Consider the following 23,325-nt stretch of genomic DNA (forward strand, 5'->3'; position numbering starts at 1 on the left):
ACGCTAATGTGGCAGAATTAGAGGCAGTAATGTTAATGACTCAGGATTCAATCTACAAGATTAGGATGTGTTTTAAGTCATTCTCTTTTGAGATATAAAAGAGTGAAGCAAGCAGAGAGCCATGGGGGCCTCATACCACCAAGAAACAAGAGCTATGAGAATAGCTGGTCCATTGGACCTGGGGTCCATGCACTGAGAAGCTCCTCAATCACGGATGACTGATGACAAGGACCTTCCCCTAGAGCTGACAGAAAAAGCCTTCCCCTGGAGCTGGCACCCTGAATTTGAACTTCTAGCCTCCTAGTCTGTGAGAGAAAAAATTTCTCTTTGTCAAAGCCATCCACTTGTGGTATTTGTTATAGCAGCACTAGATAACTAAGACACCCAGGAACCCCGGCTGCCAGGAACCGCAGCACTAGCCCACGCTATTGCTGTCTTCCACTGAGCCCCATTTGCCCCTGCCTTCCTCACCCCTCCTACCTCTCTGCTCCATGCTGCTGTGTGCGGCCCCGAGGGTACCCAACTCAGACCCCAGACCCTCCCCCACCGACTCCGGATGCCTCCTGCTGCTACCCCTGGCCCTGAGGAGACCCAGCCCGGACCCTAGGCTCTCCCCCTCAGCGGTTATGCTCCAGCCCCTAGCCCAATTCATGCTGCAGACAAACAACCCATCTTCGCCCCTTCCTCCCCTGCTAGACCTCCCTTGCTGCACACCATAGCTGAGCAACTCACCCTGCACATCCAGACAAGGTGATGAGAACTATCATGCCCACAGATGAGCAAGCCACAACGCACACCTGGCCCACCCACTTAGACATAACCAAACAAAAAAGCAGGATGGAACAAACAAGTCTACAATCAATAAATAATACCTGAATGTCTCAGAGACAGCAGACAATACTGAAACACACACACAGAAAAACAGGACAAGATGGCTCCAGTAAGTGACCAGATTAAAGCACGAGTTGACCATCCTGCAGAAGAAAAGGCATCAGAACTACCTGAAAATCTAATATTCAGGACTTTCCACAGATTAGGAAAAAGACTGAGGAAAATGCAGACAAAATCATGGAAAGCAAAGACAAAATCAACCAAAATATAGCCAAAATCAAGGAAAACACAGACAAAGCAATAGAATAATTCAGGAAAATAATACAAGAACAAGATGTCAAAATAAATAAACAACTAGAAATCATACAAAAACAGCAATTAGAAACCCAAAAGATAAACAACAAAATTTCAAAAATGGACAATGCAATAGGTTGTAGGAGCAAATTTGAAATAATGGAAGACAGAATCAGTGAAATTGAGGACAAATCCATGAATGCCACTTTGTATGAGGAAAAATCAGAGAAAACAATGAAGAAAACCTAAGAACTATGTGAGATACAACCCAGAACAAAAATTTACAAGTGATCAGAGTTCCAGAACAGGGGGAGAAAATGGAAAGCAGAGATGATCACTGAAGATTCGCTGACAGAAAACTTCCCTAATATCATGAAAGGTGAAAAGGTGACCATTCAAAGCGCTCAACAAACCCATATACGAAGAACCCAAAAGCAAGTCACCAAGACGTATCATAACCACACTCACCAAAACCGAAGAGAAAGAAAAGAATCCTGAGAGCAGCTCGAGAAAAATCAAAGTCACAAACAAAGGGGAAAAAATAAGACTAAGCTCTGATTACCTGGCAGAAATCATGCAGGCAAGAAGGCAATGGGATGATACACGTATCTTGAAAGAAAAAAACTGCAAACCAAAAATAATAAATCCTGCAAAACTCTCAAATACCATGGCAAAATTAGGGCATTTTCAGAAAAACAAAAATTAAAAGAATTTGTAAAAACCAAACCAAACATACAAGATCATTAAATGGAGTCCTTCAGTTAGAAAACCAACAACATCAGACAACAACTGAATCTACAACACAGGGCAGTATTAGCCAAATACCAACCTAGGTAATGAGCTCTCAAGGATAAAACAAAACTAAGATTCAAACAGGGAGTTAGAGAGAACAATCTCTAAATGACAACATCAGAACAATAAAAGAGGGAATACACAGTGTAAGTATGGAACTTTCAAATGGAGAGGATGCCAAGGTGGTATCAAGTAATAAAAGGCTGGTTCAAACTTAGGAACGTAAGGGTAAATTTCAAGGTAACCACAAAGAAAGTTAACAACAATGTTTATTAAAATAAGGAAGAAAAACATAAAGTCTCAGTAAACACAAAATCTACAATAATGAAAGAAACAAAAAGAAATTCCATAAACAAAAGGAACTCAGCACAGGAGAATAAGAGGAACAAAGAAAACCTCAGCACTACAAAATGACAGCAATAAACTCATACCTATCGATAACCACACTGAACATAAATGCCTTAAATGCACCCATGAAGAGACAGAGAGTGACATAATGGATTAAAAAAACATGACCCATCAATTGCTGTCTACAAGAGACACACCTTAGACACAAAGACATAAATATATAAAAAATCAAAGGATGGAAAAAAACATATCAAGCAAACAGCAACCAAAAAAGAGCAAGAGTGGCAAAACTAATCTCAGACAAAACAGACTTTAAAAGACAAGGAAGGACACTATATAATGATTAAAGGGACAAATCACTATGATGACATAATCATAATAAATATCTATGTACCCAACGACAGGGTTTCCAAATACATAAAACAAACTCTAACAGCACTGAAAAGAGAAACTGACAGTTCCACGGTAACAGCAGGAGATTTCAACACACATCTCGGTAAAGGACAGAACATCTACCAAGAAACTCAGTAAAGATACAAAAGATTTCAAGGTCACAATCAACCATCTTGACCTCACAAACATATACAAAACACTCTACCCAACAGTAGCAAAATATACATTCTTTTCCAATGCACATGGAATGTTCTTCAGGATAGAACACACCTTAGGCCACAAAGCAACTCTCAACAAAATCCAAAACACTGAGATAATACAAAGCACCTTCTCTGATCACAATGCCATAAAAGTAGAAATGAATAACAAGAAGAACAAGGAAAAAAAAAAAATCAAATATATGGAGACTGAATAACACCTTGCTCAAGAACCACTGGCTAACAGAAGAAATCACAGATGGAATAAAAAAAAAGTCTAGAATCAAATGAGAATGAAAACACATCATACCAAAACCTTTGGGACACAGCAAAAGAAGTGTTCATAGGTCAATTTACAGTAATAGCTGCACACATCAAAAAACAAGGGAAAGAATCAAAATATTAGCCCTATAACTCAAACAAATAGAAATATAACCACAAAAAAGGTACACAGGCACTAGAAGAAAGAAAATAATGAAGAACAGAGCAGAAATTAATGAAATAGAGACCAGAAAAACAAGAGAAAAAAAAAATCAACAAAACCAAAAGTTGGCTCTTTAAAAGGATCAACAAAATCGACAAACCACTTACCAAATGGACAAAAGAAAAACAGGAGAGAAAGTGAATAACCCAAATAAGAAATGAAATGGGGGACATTACAACAGATCCAACTGAAATGAAAAGGATCATAGCAGAGTACTATGAAAAACTGTACTCCAACAAATGTGAAAACCTAGAGTAAATGGACAAATTTCTAGAAACATACTACCTACCCGAACTAAGATAAATTGAGGTAGAAAATCTGAACAGACCCATAACAAGAGAAGAGACTGAAAAGGTAATTTAAAAAAATTCTCAACAAAAAAAGGCCTGGCCCAGATGGCTTCACTGGAGAATTGTACCAAACACTTAGAGAAGAGGTTACACCAGTACTACCCAAACTATTACAGAGCATAGAAAAGAAAGGGATACTTCTGAATTCATTTTATGAAGCCAGCATAACCCCGATACCAAAATCAGGCAAAGATATTACACAAAAAAAGAAAATTACAGACCAATATCTCTGATGAATATATAGATGCAAAAATTCTAGCCAATGGAATTCAGCACTGTATTAAAAAAATAATACACAATGACCAAGTGGGATTCATACCAGGTATGCAAAGATGGTTCAACACTAGAAAATCAATCAACATAATCCACCATATAAATAAGACAAAAGAATGACGTGATCATCTCATTGATGCAGAAAAGGCATTCGACAAAGTCCAGCACCCATTTCTGATGAAAATTCTCAATAAAATAGGTATAGAAGGGAAATGCCTTAACATAATAAAGGGCCTCTATACAAAACAAACAGCCAACATCATTCTCAACAGAGAGAGGCTGAAAACATTTTCCCTGGGAATGGGAACAAGACAAGGATGCCCTTTATCACCACTCCTATTTAACACTGTGCTGGAAGTCCTAGCTAGACCAAAAAGGCAAGAAAAAGAAATAAGGGGCATTCAAATTGGTAAGGAAGAAGTAAAACTATCTCTATTCATGGATATGATACTATACATAGAGAACCCTAAAGACTCACACACAAGAAAAACTACTAGAACTAATAGATTCAGCAGAGTAGCAGGATACAAGATAAACACACAAAAATCAGTTGGATTCCTGTATACCAATAAAGAGAACTATGAAAAGAAAATCAGGAAAGCAGTACCATTTATAATCGCCCCTAAAAAATAATTAGGAACAAATCTAACCAGAGACATAAAAGACCCATACAAAGAAAACTACAAAACACTACTGCAAGAAACCAAAAAAGACCTACATAAATGGAAAAAAAATGCCATACTCATGGATAGGTAGACTCAACATTGTGAAAACATCAATTCTACTCAAAGCAATCTACAAATAAAATATAATCCCAATCCAAGTATCAACAGCATTCTTTAACTTTACATGAAAAGGAAAGAGGCTCCAGAGAAGTAAAGCAATTTTGAAGAAGAACAAGTAGGAGGCCTCACACTACCTGACTTCAGAACCTACTATACAGCCCCAGTAGTCAAAACAGACTGGTACTAGTACAACGACAGACATGTTGACCAATGAACAGAATCGAGAACCCAGATGTAAATCTACCTACTGTCACCCGATCTTTGACAAAGGCCCAAAATCCATTAAATGGGGGAAAAGACAGTCTTTTTAACAAATGGTGTTGGCAAGTGGATGTCCATCTGTAAAAAAATGAAACAGGACCCATACCTCACACCATACAGAAAAACTAATTCAAAAGGGATCAAAGATTTAAATATAAAACCCAAAACTATAAAAATCATGGAAGAAAAAATAGGGTCCACACTAGGGGGCCTTAATATATGGCATAAACAGGATACAAACCATAATTAACAATTCACAAACACCAGAAGATAAGCTAGATAAATGGGACCTTCTAAAAATTAAACCTTTATATTCATCAAAAGACCTCATCAAAAGAACAAAAAGAGAACCTACAGACTGGGACAAAATTTTTGGCTATGACATATCCAACAAAGGTCTAATCTCTAAAATCTATAGGAAAGTCCAATACCTCTACAATAAAAAGACAAATAATCCAATTAAAAAATGGGCAAAGGATGTAATAGACACTTCACCAAAGACGACATTCCAGCAGTGAACAGAAACATGAGGAAATGCTTGAAATCACCAGCCATTGAGAGAAATGCAAAGCAAAACTGTAATGAGATATCATCTGACCCTGGCATTACTGGCACAAATCAAAAAAAACAGAAAATAACAAATGCTGGAGAGGTTGCAGGGAAACTGGAAGTCTTTTGCACTGCTGTGGGAATGCAAAATGATACAATCATTTTGGAAAATGATATGGCACTTCCTTAAAAAGCTAGAAATAGAAATACCACTCAATCCAGCAATCCCACTCTGAGGAATACATCCTACAGAAATAAGAGCTGTCATGCGAACAGACACATGCAACACCCATGTTCACTGAAGTATTATGCACAATAGCAAAAAGATGCAAACAACCTAAGTGCCCATTAACAGATGAATGGATAAACAAACTATGGTAAAGGTACACAATGGAATACTACCCAACGATAATGAACAATGATGAATCTGCAAAACCTCTCACAACATGGATGAATCTGGAGGGCATTACACTGAATGAAATAAGTCGATCACAAAACGACAGATACTGTATGAGATCACTATTATAAAAACACGTGAAAATGTTTCCAAACAGAAAGAAAATCTTTGATGGTTATGAGGGAGGGGAGGGTGGGGAGCAGAAATCACTAATTAGATAGTATTGATGTTGTTTTTGTTAGATGCGGTCAAGTTAGTTCTGAGTCACAGAGACCCTATGGGCCACAGAACAAAACACTGCCCGGTCCTGCGCCATCCTTATAATCCTTATGCTTGAGCCCACTGTTGCAGCCACTGTGTCAATCCATCTTGTTGAGGGTCTTCCTCTTTTCTGCTGACCCTGTACTTTACCAAGCATGATATCCTTCCCCAGGGACTGATCCCTCCTGACAACATGTCCAAAGTATGTAAGACGCAGTCTCACCATCCTTGCTTCTAAGGACCATTCTGGTTGTACTTTTTCCAAGGCAGATCTGTTCATTCTTTTGGCAGTCCATGGTATATTCAATATTCTTTGCCAACACCACAATTCAAAGGTGTCAATTCTTCTTCAGTCTTCCTTATTCATTGTCCAGCTTTCACATGCATATGACGCGATTGAAGATACCATGGCTTGGGTCAGGCGCACCTTAGTCTTCAAGGGGATATCGTCGTTTTTCAACACTTTGAGGAGGTCCTTTGCAGCAGATTTGCCCAATGCAATGTGTCTTTTGATTTCCTGACTGCTGCTTCCATGGGTGTTGATTGTGGATCCAAGTAAAATGAAATCCATGACAACTTCAATCTTTTCTCTGTTTATCATGTTGCTGCTCATTGGTCTAGTTGTGAGGATTTTTGTTTTATGTTGAGGTGTAAACCATACTGAAGGCTGTGGTCTTTGATCTTCATCAATAAGTGCTTCAAGTCCTCTTCACTTTCAGCAAGCAATGTTGGGTCATCTGCATAATGCAAATTGTTAATGAGTCTTCTTCCTCCAATCCTGATGCCCCGTTCTTCTTCATATAGTACAGCTTCTCGTATTATTTGCTCAGCATACAGATTGAAGAGGTATAGTGAAAGGATACAACCCTGACACACATCTTTCCTGACTTTAAACCACTCAGTAGCCCCTTGTTCTGTCCGAACAACTGCCTCTTGATCTATGTACAGGTTCCTCATGAGCAGAATTTAGTGTTCTGGAATTCCCATTCTTTGCAATGGATAACATTGTGATGAATGGGAACTAGATAGAAGATAAGTGGTAACTCTGGTGAAGGGTAAGACAGTACACAATACTGGGGAAGTCAGCACAACCTGACCAGAGCAAAGTCATAAAAGCTTCACAGACACAACCAAATCCCCTGAGAGACTTGCCCACTGGGCTGAAGGCAAAGTCACAGAAGCTTCCCAAGCACATCCAAACCCCCTGAGAGACCTACCTACTGGGCTGAGGGCCAGGCACCATGGTCTCGGGGAACATCTAGCTCAATTGGCATAACATAGTCTATGAAGAAAATCTTCTTCATCTGACTGTGGTGAGTAGTGTCTAGGGTCTAAGAAGCCTGCAAGCGGCAGTCTAAGTGGCCATCTAAGATACATCTACTGGTCCCATCCTGGATGGGGCAAAGGAGAATGAAGAACGCCAAAGGCACAAAGGAAAGATTAGTCCAAAAGACTAGTGGACCACAACCACCATAACCTTCATCAGACCGACCCGAGAACAACTAGATGGTGCTTGGTTACCACCACCGACAGCTCTGGCAGGGATCACGATAAGGGTCCCGGGCAGAGTTGAAGAAAAATGTAGAACAAAATTCAAATTCACCAAAAAAAAAAAAGACCAGGTTTGCTTTATTAACTCAGTAGCAAAGTCCCTCCTGAGGTTTACCCTTCAGTCAAAGATTACACAGATCTACAGGGCCAACAATAACACATGGGGAACATGTTTTGTAGTTCAGTTCACGTACAGGAGACTAATGGGCACACCAACCCAAAAGCAAAGAAGGTAGGAAGGGACAGGAAAACTGGATGCATGCGAACAAGGACCCCAGGGAGGAGAAGGGGAGCATGTTAACACATCATGGAGTTGGCAACCAATGTCACAAAACAATCTGTGTATTAAGCGTTTAATGAGAAACTAATTTGCTAGGTAAACTTTCACTTAAAGGACAATTTAAAAAAAGGTGGGGGGGGGTAGTAAAGAAAAACATGCAAAATATGGGTCAAGACAGAACTCATTACTGTCCTCCTATCACTTTCTGTGATGTCCTACATGACTTTGAATTCGCAAGTCATTATTACTGTCAATCACATTTATAACTGGGAAGAATTTTTCATTATAATTCTTATATTCCCATTACCTTTGTGTAGATATATGGTAAAAAAAAAAAAAAAAACAGTAAAAATTCTGCCTATAAAAATCCAGTGTATATTGTACCAATCACATATATTCCAGAATGATACAAAGGAAGACCGTTGCTATTGTTTGGGGTCATTTTCTTTTTGCAGGCATGACTTTTGTGCAAGAGGTGACCAAATATTTTTCAAATCCACTCATCATATGGACCCCGCTATTCCTACTGATTCTGTCCCCACAGTCCTCCTGCTGTCATTTACTCAGCTTTGCCTTTGGCCCTTGCCCCTGTGGAGTCTAGCCTGGTCTGACTCTACTTCCTCAGTTGAAGTGACAGATGGCTTAACGGACCAATCACCGGACTTAGAAGTTTTTCTGGTTAGCCAGAGGTGGGCAAATGAGCAGATGTACCATTTAACCATGAGTACTATTTTTTTTTTTTTTACTTAAAAAGGTCATCTACATTCCATTATCAATTTAAAGAAAATACACTGATATCTCTCTTCTATATTTTTATTCTGAAGTCATCTCATAATTACTAAAGAGTATCTTCTTTCCTTTTCTCAACAATTACATTTCTTGGTTCTATAACTAAAGCCACAAATCTTCAGTTGACCTACTACTAAAATAATAGTTGCTTAATTAAAAAAAAAAAAACTAGAAAAAGAACAAAATAAACCCAAAGCAAGCAGAAAGGAAATAATAAGAGAAGTCTATGAAATTGGAAACAGAAGAATTAATGAAACCAAAAGCTGGTCCTTTTAAAAGATAAATAAAATTGAGAAACCTATTTTTTTTTTATCAAGACTATCAAAGAAAAAAAAAAGAGACACAAATTATCAATATCAAGATTTATATTTAATGTCAAGAGGGGATTATCCCTAGAAACATGGAAGATATTAAAAGAATAATAACGTGGATACTACAAGCTTTATACACACAAATTCAACAGCTTAGATGAATCATGTGTCCACGTAAGCAATGCCGCCACACACAACAGACACACACAGCATGCCCAGGAAAATAATGCACGAGAGGGTTACACGATTGGCAAAAAACCTATCACGTGCCTGCTATTTGTGCAAAAATATGGTAGTAAGTTCCATATGTAAATTGTATATATTTTGTGTGTAAGCTCTGATAGGGCTGTATCTTTAAGTAACTAACGTATTTTTAACTTGATCCAGCCTTAGAGTTATAGCTCTTACCAATTCATACACAGATTATAAGCAATTCTCAGAATCTCTTAATGGCATCTGGAAAGTTCCTCTCTTTCTCAAAAAAAGTGTAAAAACAACTCCAGTGCAATTGAGGAGGCGAAGCTGTATATTTAGGGTTGTACATATTCTGGCCTAATTTATCTTTCAGTGGCTAAACGCTGAAGGTAAAGAAAAGGGATCTGCAGCTCTAAGAATGACTGCCAAAAAGAACGAACACTGTCATCCTGCCTTAACTCCTTCGGTTGGCTGAACCAAAGGAGATACTCATGGCAAAAGGGGCTCTGTGAGAGTGAAGAGAAGACTGCACAGACTGTGATGCCTGCCTGCACATGACGAATGCGTTCACCATAAGGGAAAACAAGGCCAAGTGTTTCTCTAACACTATGACAGGTAAATGTAAAGAAAAAATTAAGGATTATATACTATTTTTTAAAAAGGAAATTAAGCCGACGTATTTAATCTTTAAAATGGTCAACGGTTTCACAACTATTTATTTTCCTTTTAGCAATAAGTTTACTAATATTTTAACAAAGAATTATACTTGGTTAAAACAAAAACAAAAAACCAAACCTGTTGCCGCTGAGTGTATTCTGACTCATAGCAACCCTATAGGACAAGGAGAACTGTCCCACAGGATTTATAAGACTGTAATTTACGGAAGCAGATTGCCACATCTTTCCCCAACGGAGCATTTGGTGGGTTCAAACCGCTGACCTTTTGGTTAGCAGCTGAGTGCTATAATCACTGTGCCACCAGGGCTCCTATTTTTTAAAAAACTAGCAATGCCTTTAACTCAGAATCCTTGGTACCTAAAATTCCCTACAAAAATGTTTCCATTAACGGAAGAACTCTGGCTACCATAAAAAAAGGTACTGCTTTCAAATTATATTTCCACCCTTCTACCAAATCCTAATCTTATCTTTTTGGGGGAGAAAGTGGCTGTTAAGGAGTGATAAAACTATAAACCAAACAGAGTTAGCCTAACAGCACACATTAATACCCCCTACTGCTAAATGACAAAGTAATGAAGACATGTAATGCTTCATACCTCGACATACAAATACCTTGTTAATTATTGAGCTTTACAAAAGGATCTCTAATCCGTCTGATTACTTTTCTACATTCCATAGAGGCTGAGGACCACATAACTCGCATTTTAGAGGTTAATTTGAGGAGTGCATACAGCCATTTCAGGTTGCCTTTGACTCATGTGGAACTATGTGGACGTCACCACCAAAAATCACCAGCACCTGGTGGCAGCGTAACCTCCGGCAGGCTTCATTCTCTGTAATGGATAGCCTATCAACATATAAACTTAATATACAATCTTATGAACATAAATATGTTCAAGGGTTTCAGATCTCCTTTACATCTGCAATGTCCCTTCCTTAGCAAAACGTCTGATATTGGAGCATTCTAGATTATCAGAATTGAAACAGAGAACATCTTATGGAGGATCTTCTAAAAGCAAATGAGGCAGTCTTTCTGAGTCCAACATAAAAAAGAGAAGTTCTAAAGGTGGGGTCAACAGGCAAAAGGGCAAGTACTAGGAGCAATGCCAGGCAGAACGGCATCTCAGTAGAAGACACCTGGGTCAACGTCTTACTAGAGTAAGAGGAAGTCTGTATGAAATAAGAGTTTCTTTTATTAACATGGTGAGTTAAAATACAGGAGAGGAATATAGCGGGTAAGTCCCACATCACCTGGCTAGGGAGGACATGCTGTAAAGTGGAGAAGTTGGAGGAAGAATTTACAAAGGCTTTAGAATGTAAGTCTGTATGGTTTACATAGTGCACACCCAGTAAGTTTCCTAACATCTAGGACATATGGAGCAATATTTTGGTTTGGGAGCATAAAAATGAATAATGTACATTTAATTTACATGCAAAATGTCACTAGGGACCCATGTGAGATATTTAACAAGAAGAGCTACTTCAAGTCAAATGCTCATCAGCACCAGATAACCAGAGTACCACAGCCTTAGTTTACTTCACTACCAGGCCCTCTCTGATTTCGAGGGGTGGGGTTAATCTCTCCTGAGGAATTTTGGAAGATAGCACTCTGCTAGGAGGAGAAGAAGGACGCTACTGTTGATTGTTAACGGTTGTTAGATGTCATCTAGTTGGCTTTCAATTTGTGGCAACTCCATGCACGCTGGAACGAAATGCTGCCTGGTCCTGCACCATCCTCCAGATTAGTTACAGACTGGACCATTGTGATTCATATGGTTTCCACCGGCTGATTTTTGGAAATAGCCTGCTAGACCTTTCTTCCTAGCCTGTCTTAGTCTAGAAACTCCACTGAAACCTGTTCGGCATCATAGTCACATACAAACATCCACTGACAGGTGATGGCTGCTCATGAGGTGCACTGGCCAGGAATTGAACCCAAGTCTCCCAGGGGCAGACTACCCAGTAAGTAATGTAAGCACGGGCTTGCTTGTGCTTACTTACTAATCTGTAGTGAACAGTTTTGCTTTTTTTTTTTTTTTACCACATCAAAGATTCTGCTTGTAGGTACAGCTGACATCTGTCTCCTTCCCAACCCCACAGCACCTTCCTACAGAATTCAGAGCCTCTCTTCAAATTTGCAGTCTCTGACAGGGATGGATTATCCAGCAACCAAGGTAAGCACGGTTTACTTGTGCTTACTTATCTGCAGTGAACAGTTTCACATGTTTTTTACCACATCAAGTATCAAAGATCATAAATTTACTTTTGTGAATTTATAACTATAAACTATAATTTATAGCTAATTTATAACTTATAACTTTAACTAGAACTCAGGTCAATTACTAATTCTCTCTGACCTTCAGGTTCCTCATCCATAAAATGAAAAAAATATTTCTTTCATAAGGTAATTGCAGAGAATGGGAATTCCAAAACACCTGTGTTCATGAGGAATCTGTACATGGATCAAGAGGCAGTCATTCAAACAGAACAAGGGGATACTACATGGTTTAAAGTCAGGAAAAGTGTGCATCAGGGTTGTATCCTTTCACCATACTTATTCAATCTGTATGCTGAGCAAATAATCCAAGAAGCTGGGTTATATAAAGAAGAATGGGTCATCAGGATTGGAGGAAGACTCATCCACAACCTGCATTATACAGATGACACAACACTGCTTGCTAGAAGTGAAGAGGACTTGAAGTACTTACTGATAAAGATCAAAGACCACAGTCTTCATTATGGATTATACCTCAACATAAAGAAAACAAAAATCCTCACAACTGGACCAATTAGCAACATCATGATAAACGGAGAAAAGGCTGAGGTTGTCAAGGATTTCATTTTACTTGGATCCACAATCAACATTCACAGAAGCAAAAAAAAAAAAAAACCACTGCCGTCAAGTCCATTTCGACTCATAGGGACCCTACAGGACAGAGTGGAGCTGCCCCATAGAGTTTCCAAGGAAAGCCTGGTGGATTCAGACTGCTGATCTTTTGGTTACCAGCTGTAGCACTTACCACTACACCAGCAGGGTTTCCATCCATGGAAGCAGCAGTCAAGAAATCAAAAGACACGTTGCATTGGGTAAATCAGCTGCAAGAGATCTCTTTAAATTGTTTAAAAATCAAAGATGTCACCTTGAGGACTAAGGTGTGCCTGACCCAAGCCCAGAGGTGTTTTCAATTGCCTCATATGCATGCGAAAGCTGGACAATGAATAAGAAAGACTGAAGACCTTTGAACTGTGGTGTTGGCAAAGAATACTGAGTATATCATGGACTGCCAAAAGAATGAACAAATCTGTCTTGGAAGAAGTACAACCAGGATGCTCCTTAGAAGCAAGGATGGCGAGACTATGTCTCACGTACTTTTGACATATCATCAGGAGGGATCAGTCCCTGGAGAAGGACATCATGCTTGGTAGAGAGTCAGTGAAAAAGAGGAAGACCTTCAAGGAGATGGACTGACACAGTGGCTCTAACAATGGGCTCAAGCACAGCAACAACTGTGAGGATGGTGCAAGACCAGGCAGTGTTTGGTTCTGCTGTGCATAGGGTCCCTATGAGTCAGAACAGACTCAATGGCACCTAACAACAACAAAGGTAATTTATATGCAAAAAGCCCAATGAAATGCTCACCACACAGTAGGTACTAAGATAAACATTAACTTTTACCTAAGAAACAAATTTTGCGGGGGCGGGGGGGGGGGTGAAGAGAACCAAAGTCAGTAAACTTAAAATGTCTGGACTTGAAACAGCCAATAAAACAGCTATTTAGGGGCTCTCAACCAAGGGAGCTAGAAATTTGTATGGTGCGGGAGAGGGCTGTTGAGGAAACATTGAAGCTAGAGGTATTTAGTAGGATGGGGTCCAGGCCCTGCAGTATGCCCCACATAATGAAGCACTGTCCATACTATACGCCGACAGCACCCTTGAGAAACTGTGAGAGAACACAACCAAGCTAAAATGGGAGGGGGAAAAAAACCACTGTGTAAATGACGGGAAAAAAACCCACTGCCATCAAATCAATTCCAATGCATAGGGACCTTAGAGGACAGAGCAGAACTGTCTTATAGAGTTTCCAAGGAGTGGCCTGTGGATTCGAACTGCTGACCTTTTGGTTAGCAGCCAAGTTCACCATCAGGGCTCCATGTAAATAACTGAATATAGCAAAAGTTCCTTTTGAGGAAGAGAAATGAGTGGCAACAATATAAGTGATATCATAAAAATAAGGAAACTAAATTCTTTCCAGAGAAGACCATCTAAAAAATACAGAAGAGACCACCTCACCAAAAACAAAAATAAACAATTAAAAAAAAAAACCTGTTAAAACAGAAAGATAAGGCACAAAGAGGCTACATTACTTGTCCAAGGTCGTGTCCAGGCAACTTAAGACTACAGTCTACACTCTTACCACTACACTACACTCAGTGAACTAGGAAGGTAAGAGGAGGAGAACCTGTTAAGAGCCAATCATGGCTGCTATGGCAGTTTTTGTATTTTTTGTTCACAGTTGTAATTTTATACATCATATATTCACTTTCTGTCAGTCATTTTTTAACATCCTGAAACCAGAAGCACTTTACAATTAGCTTGGGCTCAATGAAATATGGTAGTCAGTAAAACGGAATTAACTTCTTTACTAGAGCAGCTGAAGGGTTTGCAAATTATACTCCACAGAACCCTGGAAGTAATCTCAGAGAAGGACAAGAAAGCACAGGTCAAGGAGGCCCCCAATTCAACAAAACAGGTTTCGCTTCTCTCCTTCCCTTTTCTGGGAGGGGGTACCCATATATGCTTTTACAAGGAAAGGGTTCCACTGCTCAAGAAAACGTTTGAAATCCACAGATCAGACAAATTAGGATCACTTGACGGTACAAGATTCCACAAAGTTCTAACAACTTATGGACTATAAGAAATCCAAAAAAGGCTTTAAACTCTTTACTACCCCCAAAGCCAGTGTAGTTATGATTTAGACTCTATTAACTTCTGAAAATTGAGAAGGCTGTTTCAAGTATAAAATTTAATGTCCCATGTAGTGGTAATTATTTTTAATTTAACACTAAAAAACACAAAAGTACAAGACTAGCGTTCTCAAGCACTGGAGAACACTATGAAGCAATGCCTTTGCACCAAAGGAATAAAAAAGTAAGTCATGTATATTGTCTTTCTCTCCCCTTAAAAACACTGACATTCATTTAAAAAATTTACTGAGTATCCACTCTCCATTCTGTACTGAGCTCAGCTTTTTGAAGAGTTAAAAAGACGAATCAGGCATGTATCACCTTAAGTTTTAAAGATGACAGGAGACATTTCTCAAATTAACTGGGTAGAAAGAGGTAAAGTACCACAGAGACGCAAAGGAGAGAGGGGTGAAGACAGTGCAATGGGAGTGGAGGGGTGGGAGCAACTACCTCCAACTATGCAGGTAAAAGGATTCTTAGCAAAGGTAGCCTGAGAACAAAGTCCTGAAGGGCAGGGTAACACTCAGATGTGGCACGATGGGGACAGGGGCAGGAAGAAAGGACAACAACATAAACAAACTAGGAGACGAATAATCCCTCTGCATCCTGGTATGTGACCACATGTTCATTTGCTATTCAACAAATAGTTCACAGTATAGTAGGGGAAAGGGTAAGTAAACAAGCACCTAAAACACGACAGGGTAAGTGTAACAACAAGCATGTGCATAATATTAATGAAATGGGAGAGATGAATTTCCTTGGAGTGGTGGGGAGAGTGGGGCAAGAGGGGAGAACAGAGGAGGGAAGGAGGAAAGGTGACTTGATCAGGGCCCTGAGGATGGAAGAGAAATTTGCTGAGTGGAAAAGGAAGGAAAAAGATCTGTTCGGTAATGGGAATAATGTGAACAATGGCATGGAGAAGTGAAAGCATGTGGCGTCTTCAGAGAATGGCTGTGGGGGAGTGAAGACGTGACTGAGATGAAAGTGAAAATGAGGTCAGGCCAGATCGTGAGGAACCTGAAGTCCCTTGCCAAGCGCTTGGCTTTATTATAATAGGCATTTGGCTTTATTACAACAGGTACAAGGTTATAGACAAAAAATGTCACATAACCAGTATGAGGCACTCTTTCTAACATTAAAATATTCTGAGATTGTAAAAATATCTAAAGTGCCCACTGACTGCAAAAGCATATATAAGAACATTATTTCCAGGTCCCCTTGATGTAACTCCAAAGGTTCCAAGGGCCCACAGGCCAGGAGTCCAGTGAAGACCTGTCTGAGGGCAGGAACTGTTTATTACTTGTTCTGGTTTGGACCTCCAGGGCATGGAATACAGTGGAACTAAAAGGACCTGGTTCCTGATTAAGGAAGACAGGAGAGAACAAAAGAGGGACTCCAAGGTTTCTTGCCTGATTACCTCAGTGGTAAACTCAACAAACCAAAAAAACAGTGGTATGGATGATATTAATGGTTTTGGAGAGAAGGATGTAAGTTTTGTCTGGAAGATGTTAAAATGCAGAAATCTACAGCACATCCAGACGTTCTGTCCACAGCAGTTAAAACACAGATTTGGAGTTCTTAAGAGAGGCCACAGACAGATATGAATTTGAGCATCACTGTGTATGGTATACTAGCAACAGCAGAGGCCATGAGTGGATGAGGTAACCAAGAGAGTGGGGCCCCGCTCAGAATCTAGTAATTCCAGGGCAAAGATGAGACTACAAAGTGACAGAGGAAGAATGTTCACAGAGGAGGCAGACAAACAGGAAACGGGTCATGCCAGTCTACAGTGGTACACGTTTCAGAGTGAGGAGTGGGTAAAGGATAAATTAGGTTAAAGAGTGAATGGAAAATGGGGAAGAAGAGTGTGTATAGATAACTCTGCTCAAAGTCTGGCAATGAAGGGAAGGAGTAAGAGGTGTTAGTAGCTTGACAGGTTGTCAGGTGGCACACATTTTGTACATTATTTTTTATTTGACTTGTGCCTAGAGACTCTGAGAACAGGGACTGCCTTCAGTATTCTTACAGCACCTAACAGAGCATATACTAAAAATCGCAGCACTGCTAAATCATTGTTTAGAATGCAAAATATAGTACCTCACGTACTTCACTAAATTTTAATTAAATTCCTAGGGTAAAAGGGAGAGCCCTAAACTGAACCAATTACATAGTCATTAAATCATTTATCTGCATGGGATGACTGTTTAAAAGAGGCCATAACCTCTGACATAATTTGACAAGTTTTGTGAACAAAACGAAGGATACGTTGTGAGATGTTACCTTAACCCCCTTACCCTGGGCTGCACAAAGACATACTCACCTCCGTAGTAGAGTCCCGTAGCAGTGCACATCCGCCACTGCCCCTGATACATTCCTGCTCTGCTGGGGCTGCACATCTGGACGCTGACATCTGCAATCTCTTGGGGCTCTAGTGATCGCACCATCACCATGTTCACATGTCCAAATTGGTCTCCCCCAACATATTTAAGACAAACCCCTGGAGGCCAGGCCTCTGCCCCTGAGTTTGAGCAAAAGAAAATAAAAAAAAGTTAGGCAATCGGTGGTCCTAGGTTGGGTGCAGTTTATTATAAAACTGTAGAGAAGGCTGTTCTCTTTCTTACACATATACAGAAAGCTAACACAACTTGAATCTGTAGTACCTAGGAATAACGTCTGCAAAGAGCCATGGAGACAGCAGTCCCACATCTTTGGGGGACTGCTTTTGCTACTAAAGGGTAATACGTGTTCATTTTCACTTGAACTTCTTAAGCTGACACTCTGAGTAAAAATATGTCTGTTCTCAGTTTTCCCGTTGAGGCAAGAGAATAAAACACACAAACAGTATCCTTTTATATTATTCTCATTTTAAAACTGCTTTTTGCCTGATGTTTGACTTTTCTTCTGGGGTGCAAGAGACTCTATACAAAGATATAGGAGTCAAGTGAAAGTTTAGTTGTCAGGTTCAAACAGTGGTAGGGAAAATGTGGACAGTGAGGTGAACTCCCCTGATAGCAGTATTAACGAACTGTGGTCTGAAGGGCAATGGCACCAGCCAGAGGTGCTATGGGAAGAACAGGAATGGCAATACAGAGAAATGACTTTGGCAGAAATGTCTTTCTGCCTCTGGAAGTGCCAAAGATCTTATTTGATACCTATTCCTGTATACCTACTTTCATGGAAATGAATTCAAAATGAGATATTCATGTACTGACTTGGTCTAACAAATCAAGTAGTATAGGCAGCCACAAGTGACTAGATGTGATCTTTGTGATCCTGTGAAATCTTTCAAATATATACCAATTGATACACTCCTTTATACTGTAGACAGATATCTCTACATCCCTCTTTTAGGAATATATATTCATTATAAAAATAAATCACTGAAAATTTAGACACGACCAGACTCTCAGAACATGGCATGTTTGTAATCTCCCTCCTAGCAATATGCTGGGATGCCTCGGTTCACGTGCTGCCAGGCTGGTTTTGATAAAGCTGATGGCTCACTACTTACTGAAAAGGAACCAGAGACAGAAAAACAACCAGAGCTCCACTGCTGAGATCTCAGCCACGGAACGAACAGTGCCCTCTGTGTTCCTTGGGCCTTAAGGGTAACAGCTGAAGCTCCATTCCGTCATCCCCTCTCAAACAAGGAAATAACCTGCTAGCAAAGCGCCCTCTTAAGTTAACACTATAAAAGGTGACCAAAGCTGGTGGAGGGGCTGTGGATGATACACTGGCAACGCACACAAATTCTGTTTTTCATTTCTAGGCAAAAGCTTTTTTTAGGTCAAGAAAAACAGTAGCTGACACCTTAGAAAATGTCAGTCCCTTTAAAGACCAAATTTCAAGAAGAGAATAAAACTACTGGCATAAGGCTGAATTTACAATTATTCTTGAAAACACACACACACATCTGGAACAAGACAATGTTTATATGAAAACCAAAGAGTGTGCGTGTTTTTGAATTGTGAAGAAATTAAGAAAAACCAAGACTGTCTGGGTGTGGGAATTACTGGGCAGACAACCACAGCAGCTGAATAGGTTGGATCTCTCCGCTGTGCAAAAGGAGCATGGCCATATTCTAGGAAAACCGAGTTAGTTGGTAAAACATTAAATGATTAACATTAAATGATGCAGCCAGGGTCTTGATCTTTTTAGTATTTCAGATACCTACTATAGTCCAATGTGGTACTTGGAAAGCCTCTTGAATAAACTATTGGAAGAGTTATCCAGCATCAACACTAAAGTGTTAATTTGCTATGGAATGAAGAACCAGTCATCTGTCTTTCAAGAGTAATCAATAATTTGCCATGATATATGGTTCTTACCGCTGTACTGTTAGATCAGGAACTCTGAAAAGGTCAAAGATACTTATGCTTGATACAAAAGAAAGGGAAATACTGTGAGGAGTCTGGACCACTAGGTTACGCATAACCGAAATGTAGATTCGAGAAGTATAAACTACAGGGCTTCAAATTAAGTCTCAGTTACAAATTAGCTTAAGTGGGGATAGTTCTATCTAGAAAAAAAGAAAGACTAATCTGTATTTTATGATTTCCCGAGGTGTCACAATCAACCATACGATTAAGGCTGTGATTATCATAGAATACCATTTTACTGAAAAAATAAAAACAAAACAAAAAACCCATGACATGGCAATTTAGAGATAGCAAAGAACATCACAAAAGTCAAATACAAATGTATCAGTTCCAAAAAGCCTGGGACTTCTTAGGTCTAAGTGATTATAGAAATAGTTTTGAGACAATAAGGAACATTCAAACAGCAATGCAGAAGACAAGCTTCGATGAAGATTCACTATCTTTTTAACCCTTGTGAGTTTAGAGATTGAATTTTAAATGAAGCTTCATGAAGGGGCCTTCGTCATTTCTGTCACCATTTTTCCTCTGTAGCTAATAAAGTGACTAGAACGTAATAAAATTTGTTGAATGAATTAAAGCAGAATCATTTTTTCTATAGTCATAGGATAGGAGGCCTGGTGGCACAGTGGTCAAAGCGCTCAGCTGCTAACCAGAAAGTCAGCAGTTGGAACCCACCAGCTGCTCCATGGGAGAAAGATGTGGCAGTCTGTTTCTATAAAGATTCACAGCTTCCGAAGCCCTGCAGGGCAGTTGTGCTCTGTCCTAGAGGGTTACTATGAGTCAGAATCAACTCGACAGCAGTGGGTTTGGGTATGGTCATAGTACAGAGAAACAAAATTCACTATTTTAGGTTAATGGGCCAAAAGAAAAATGGGGAAAACGGTTGTTCTTCCTAAGTTCTCTTCCTAACTCTTGTTTTAGATTCACTTCTATGAAGTTCAAAAAAGAAACAGGACTCAATTGACATGTCCAAGCCACTCTTCATATGACAATTACAACTGTTCCCACCAAACTCAGAGAAGCACCAGGGTTATCATAGCATGCTCCGCTTATTCATTATGGTTGGACAACAGAGTATGGTGGTGTAATAACTGAGCAGCTATAAGTGTTGGTAAAGAGAATCCTGTCTACTCATATCTTTAAAACAGAGGGACAGTTTCAAAAATTTACTTTAACCTCCAAATGTAAGGGTTCCCAAGCTTCCAATACTTCTACACCAACAAAAGTTTAGATCTTGGGTTTCTGCATTTGTCATTCAATGTTTCAGTTCTGTTTTTCTATAGTCTGAATTTAAGGATTTAAAAAGTATTAGGAGTTTAATTTTAAACAATGTGATGTGTACTTTTCTCTGGGGAAGCTGCTGGCAACTACATGCAGTTTCCATTGATCTCATCTGTTGCACATTTGAATGTTGGCATGTCTAAAACATGACAACAGAGAGGCACCATGAAAATAAATTATTACTTATGTACCTCTTTTTCAGTGAACACTTGTCTCTTAGGAAAGTTATGAATGAGTGTAAGAGGGCCAGAGGAGAGATAGCTGAGGCTTGCCCTACTTCTGTGTTACTACTCTATTTCCAGGAAGGACTCAGGCCAGATTAGGAGGACGCCGAAGAACTTGCACACAGGCTTGCTCTCTCTCTCTAATAAACACATGTTACTCAGCTATGGGAGATAGTTTCTCCTTAACCAAATGAAAACCATTCAATTTACAGACATTAAATTGTTTTATAAATGGCTGAACAATTTCCAGAGAAACTTAAAAATCTATTTGTGCAAAGCACCTAGAAGGATAAAATCTCTAGCAATTGTTGCCCAAAGCTTTTCTAAAGGTATTCAGACACAAGAATTCCCTTTTGCAGGAAGAAAGGCTGCAGGCCCAAAGGCTGTCTTAAGCTGTAGTCCAACTAAGCAAACGCAGCAGGGAAAAGTGGTCAGGCCGACCAGTGCAGATTCTCTCCAAGTCAAGCTGAAAGACAGACTTTTCAGGGTTCCAGTTTGACATTCTAGACACTACATCAACCTCTCCCAAACCCTATTAACCCAAGGACGATCTAGTGAGCGAGCTATACCAAAAGGCTTTTTGAAATACAAAACGATATTCTGAAACAAGACAGTATTTAGAACAGTTCAACTGTACTTTTACCAACTTTCAATGTCTGAAAACACTAAAAACACAGAATTACCATATGACCCAGCAATTCCACTCCTAGGTATATCCTCGAAAGAATGAAAATTAAACACTCAAAAAGATATTTGTACACTGATGTTCATTGCAATAACCAAAAGGTGAAAACAACCCAAGTGTCCATCAACAGATGAAAGGGTAAACAACATGGTCTATATATACAATGGAATATTATGTAGCCCTTAAGAGAAATGAAATTCTGATATGACATGGATGAACCTGGAAAACATCATGCTGCGAAAAAAAAGAAAAATAAGTCGGACACGAAAGGATAAATATTTTATGGCCCCACTCATATGAAATATCTAGAATGGACAAATACATAGAGATAAAAAGTTATTAGTAGGGGGAGGCGAGAATGGGGAAGCTATTGCTGAAGGAATACTGACTTAATGTTTGGGGTGATGAAAACCTTTTGGAAATAGACAGTGGTTACAGTTGTAAAACATGGTGAATTTGTAATTAATGTCACTGAATTGTACATCTAAAAATGGTTAAAATGGCAAGTTTAGCGTTATATATATTTTACCACAAAAAAAAAGTTAAATAAAAAACAACACTAAAAAGCTCGTGGAAAGCCAAACTACTTTCAGTGTTTTCACTGTAAGTAAACAAGGTCTTGATTTAATTTCTAAAAAATAAGTAAAACTTTAAGTCAAATTTTCCAAATAAGCTTCACTCATAAAAAAATAATTCATGTACAGATTTCAAAAGCATTTTTGATCAGTAACAGCAGTTTTTAGCAACTTAGAGAAGAAACATGATGAATAAAACCTGAACTGAAGAAAGCTGTCTTGATAACTGTTAAAAGCAGGCAAAATTAAGAAAGGTGAGAAAGAAATTAGGCAAAGTGAAGAAAATCAGATGCAGAACAAATAAGAATTTCAAGAAAAATAGAAAATATGGCTATTTTCCTGTAACCATGTGCTTCCCAAACTACCAATGCACCACTGTTATAACCAAGAAGGGAAGGAGCTAATGAAAACTTTACAAAGCCATAGGTGTTCAGAGTCACCTACAACACTGGGTCAATCTAGATGATGTGTGTTTGGTCAGTGACATACCAACCTTCATCTAAGGGCGACTTACTTTTTTAAAATGCCAGAAAAACTAAGAATAACAATTTAACTTGGTACATTCATTCTTACATAAAATGCTGGCTTAGCTAGTCCTTCCCCAGAATACAGAATTGAATTGTAAAGAACTAAAAAGTAAACAGAGTCCATAATGGGTCACTTTTATAGGTCTGAACCCCAAGAGTTTTACATCATCTCACATCAGATTACCTTGCTAGATAGAGTCCTCCCACCCCAACCACCCACATTTTTAGCTAAATTACTCCTTTTTGCCTGGCTTTCCATTTTTCAGAATTTCTGTAACACTCCTTATTAACAGTGAAGTCAAAACAACCTCAGACAGTCAGTATAAACTGTCATGGATGGGACAGCAGATTTTAAGCCCATCCACATGAAACAAATCACTAGAAAAGAATTCAGCATATAAAAGGTGATAATTAACAGTTACCACGTAAAATATTCAGATACCATTTCCAAAGAACTCTGGTTAACTTATTTCTACTTTTTCTGAAAATAAATTTAGCAGTATATTCAAAACAATGTTGTTACTGTCTTTTAAACAATTTACCAATCTTCCCATCTTTTCCATTCTGAGCAAATCCCCACACTTCTTACCCTATTTTTCAAAGTGCTACTAACTCCTCAGATAGATATCCCAATGAAACTTCAGAGAGAATTACTCCTGTGGTTCCAAAAC

General features: G+C 39.1%; 1 protein-coding gene across 1 annotated transcript in view; it reads right to left on the reverse strand.

Moving 5' to 3' along the window:
* ILRUN (inflammation and lipid regulator with UBA-like and NBR1-like domains) overlaps positions 1–23,325 on the reverse strand; it is a 122,902-nt gene that overhangs the window by 41,858 nt on the left and 57,719 nt on the right. Inside the window, exon 3 of the mRNA XM_049890485.1 lies at positions 17,304–17,501. Within this exon, the coding sequence (XP_049746442.1) occupies positions 17,304–17,501 (198 nt within the window). The remainder of the gene's footprint in view (positions 1–17,303; positions 17,502–23,325) is intronic.

Source organism: Elephas maximus, chromosome 1, assembly GCF_024166365.1.
Source record: "Elephas maximus indicus isolate mEleMax1 chromosome 1, mEleMax1 primary haplotype, whole genome shotgun sequence".
Lineage (NCBI taxonomy): Eukaryota > Metazoa > Chordata > Mammalia > Proboscidea > Elephantidae > Elephas > Elephas maximus.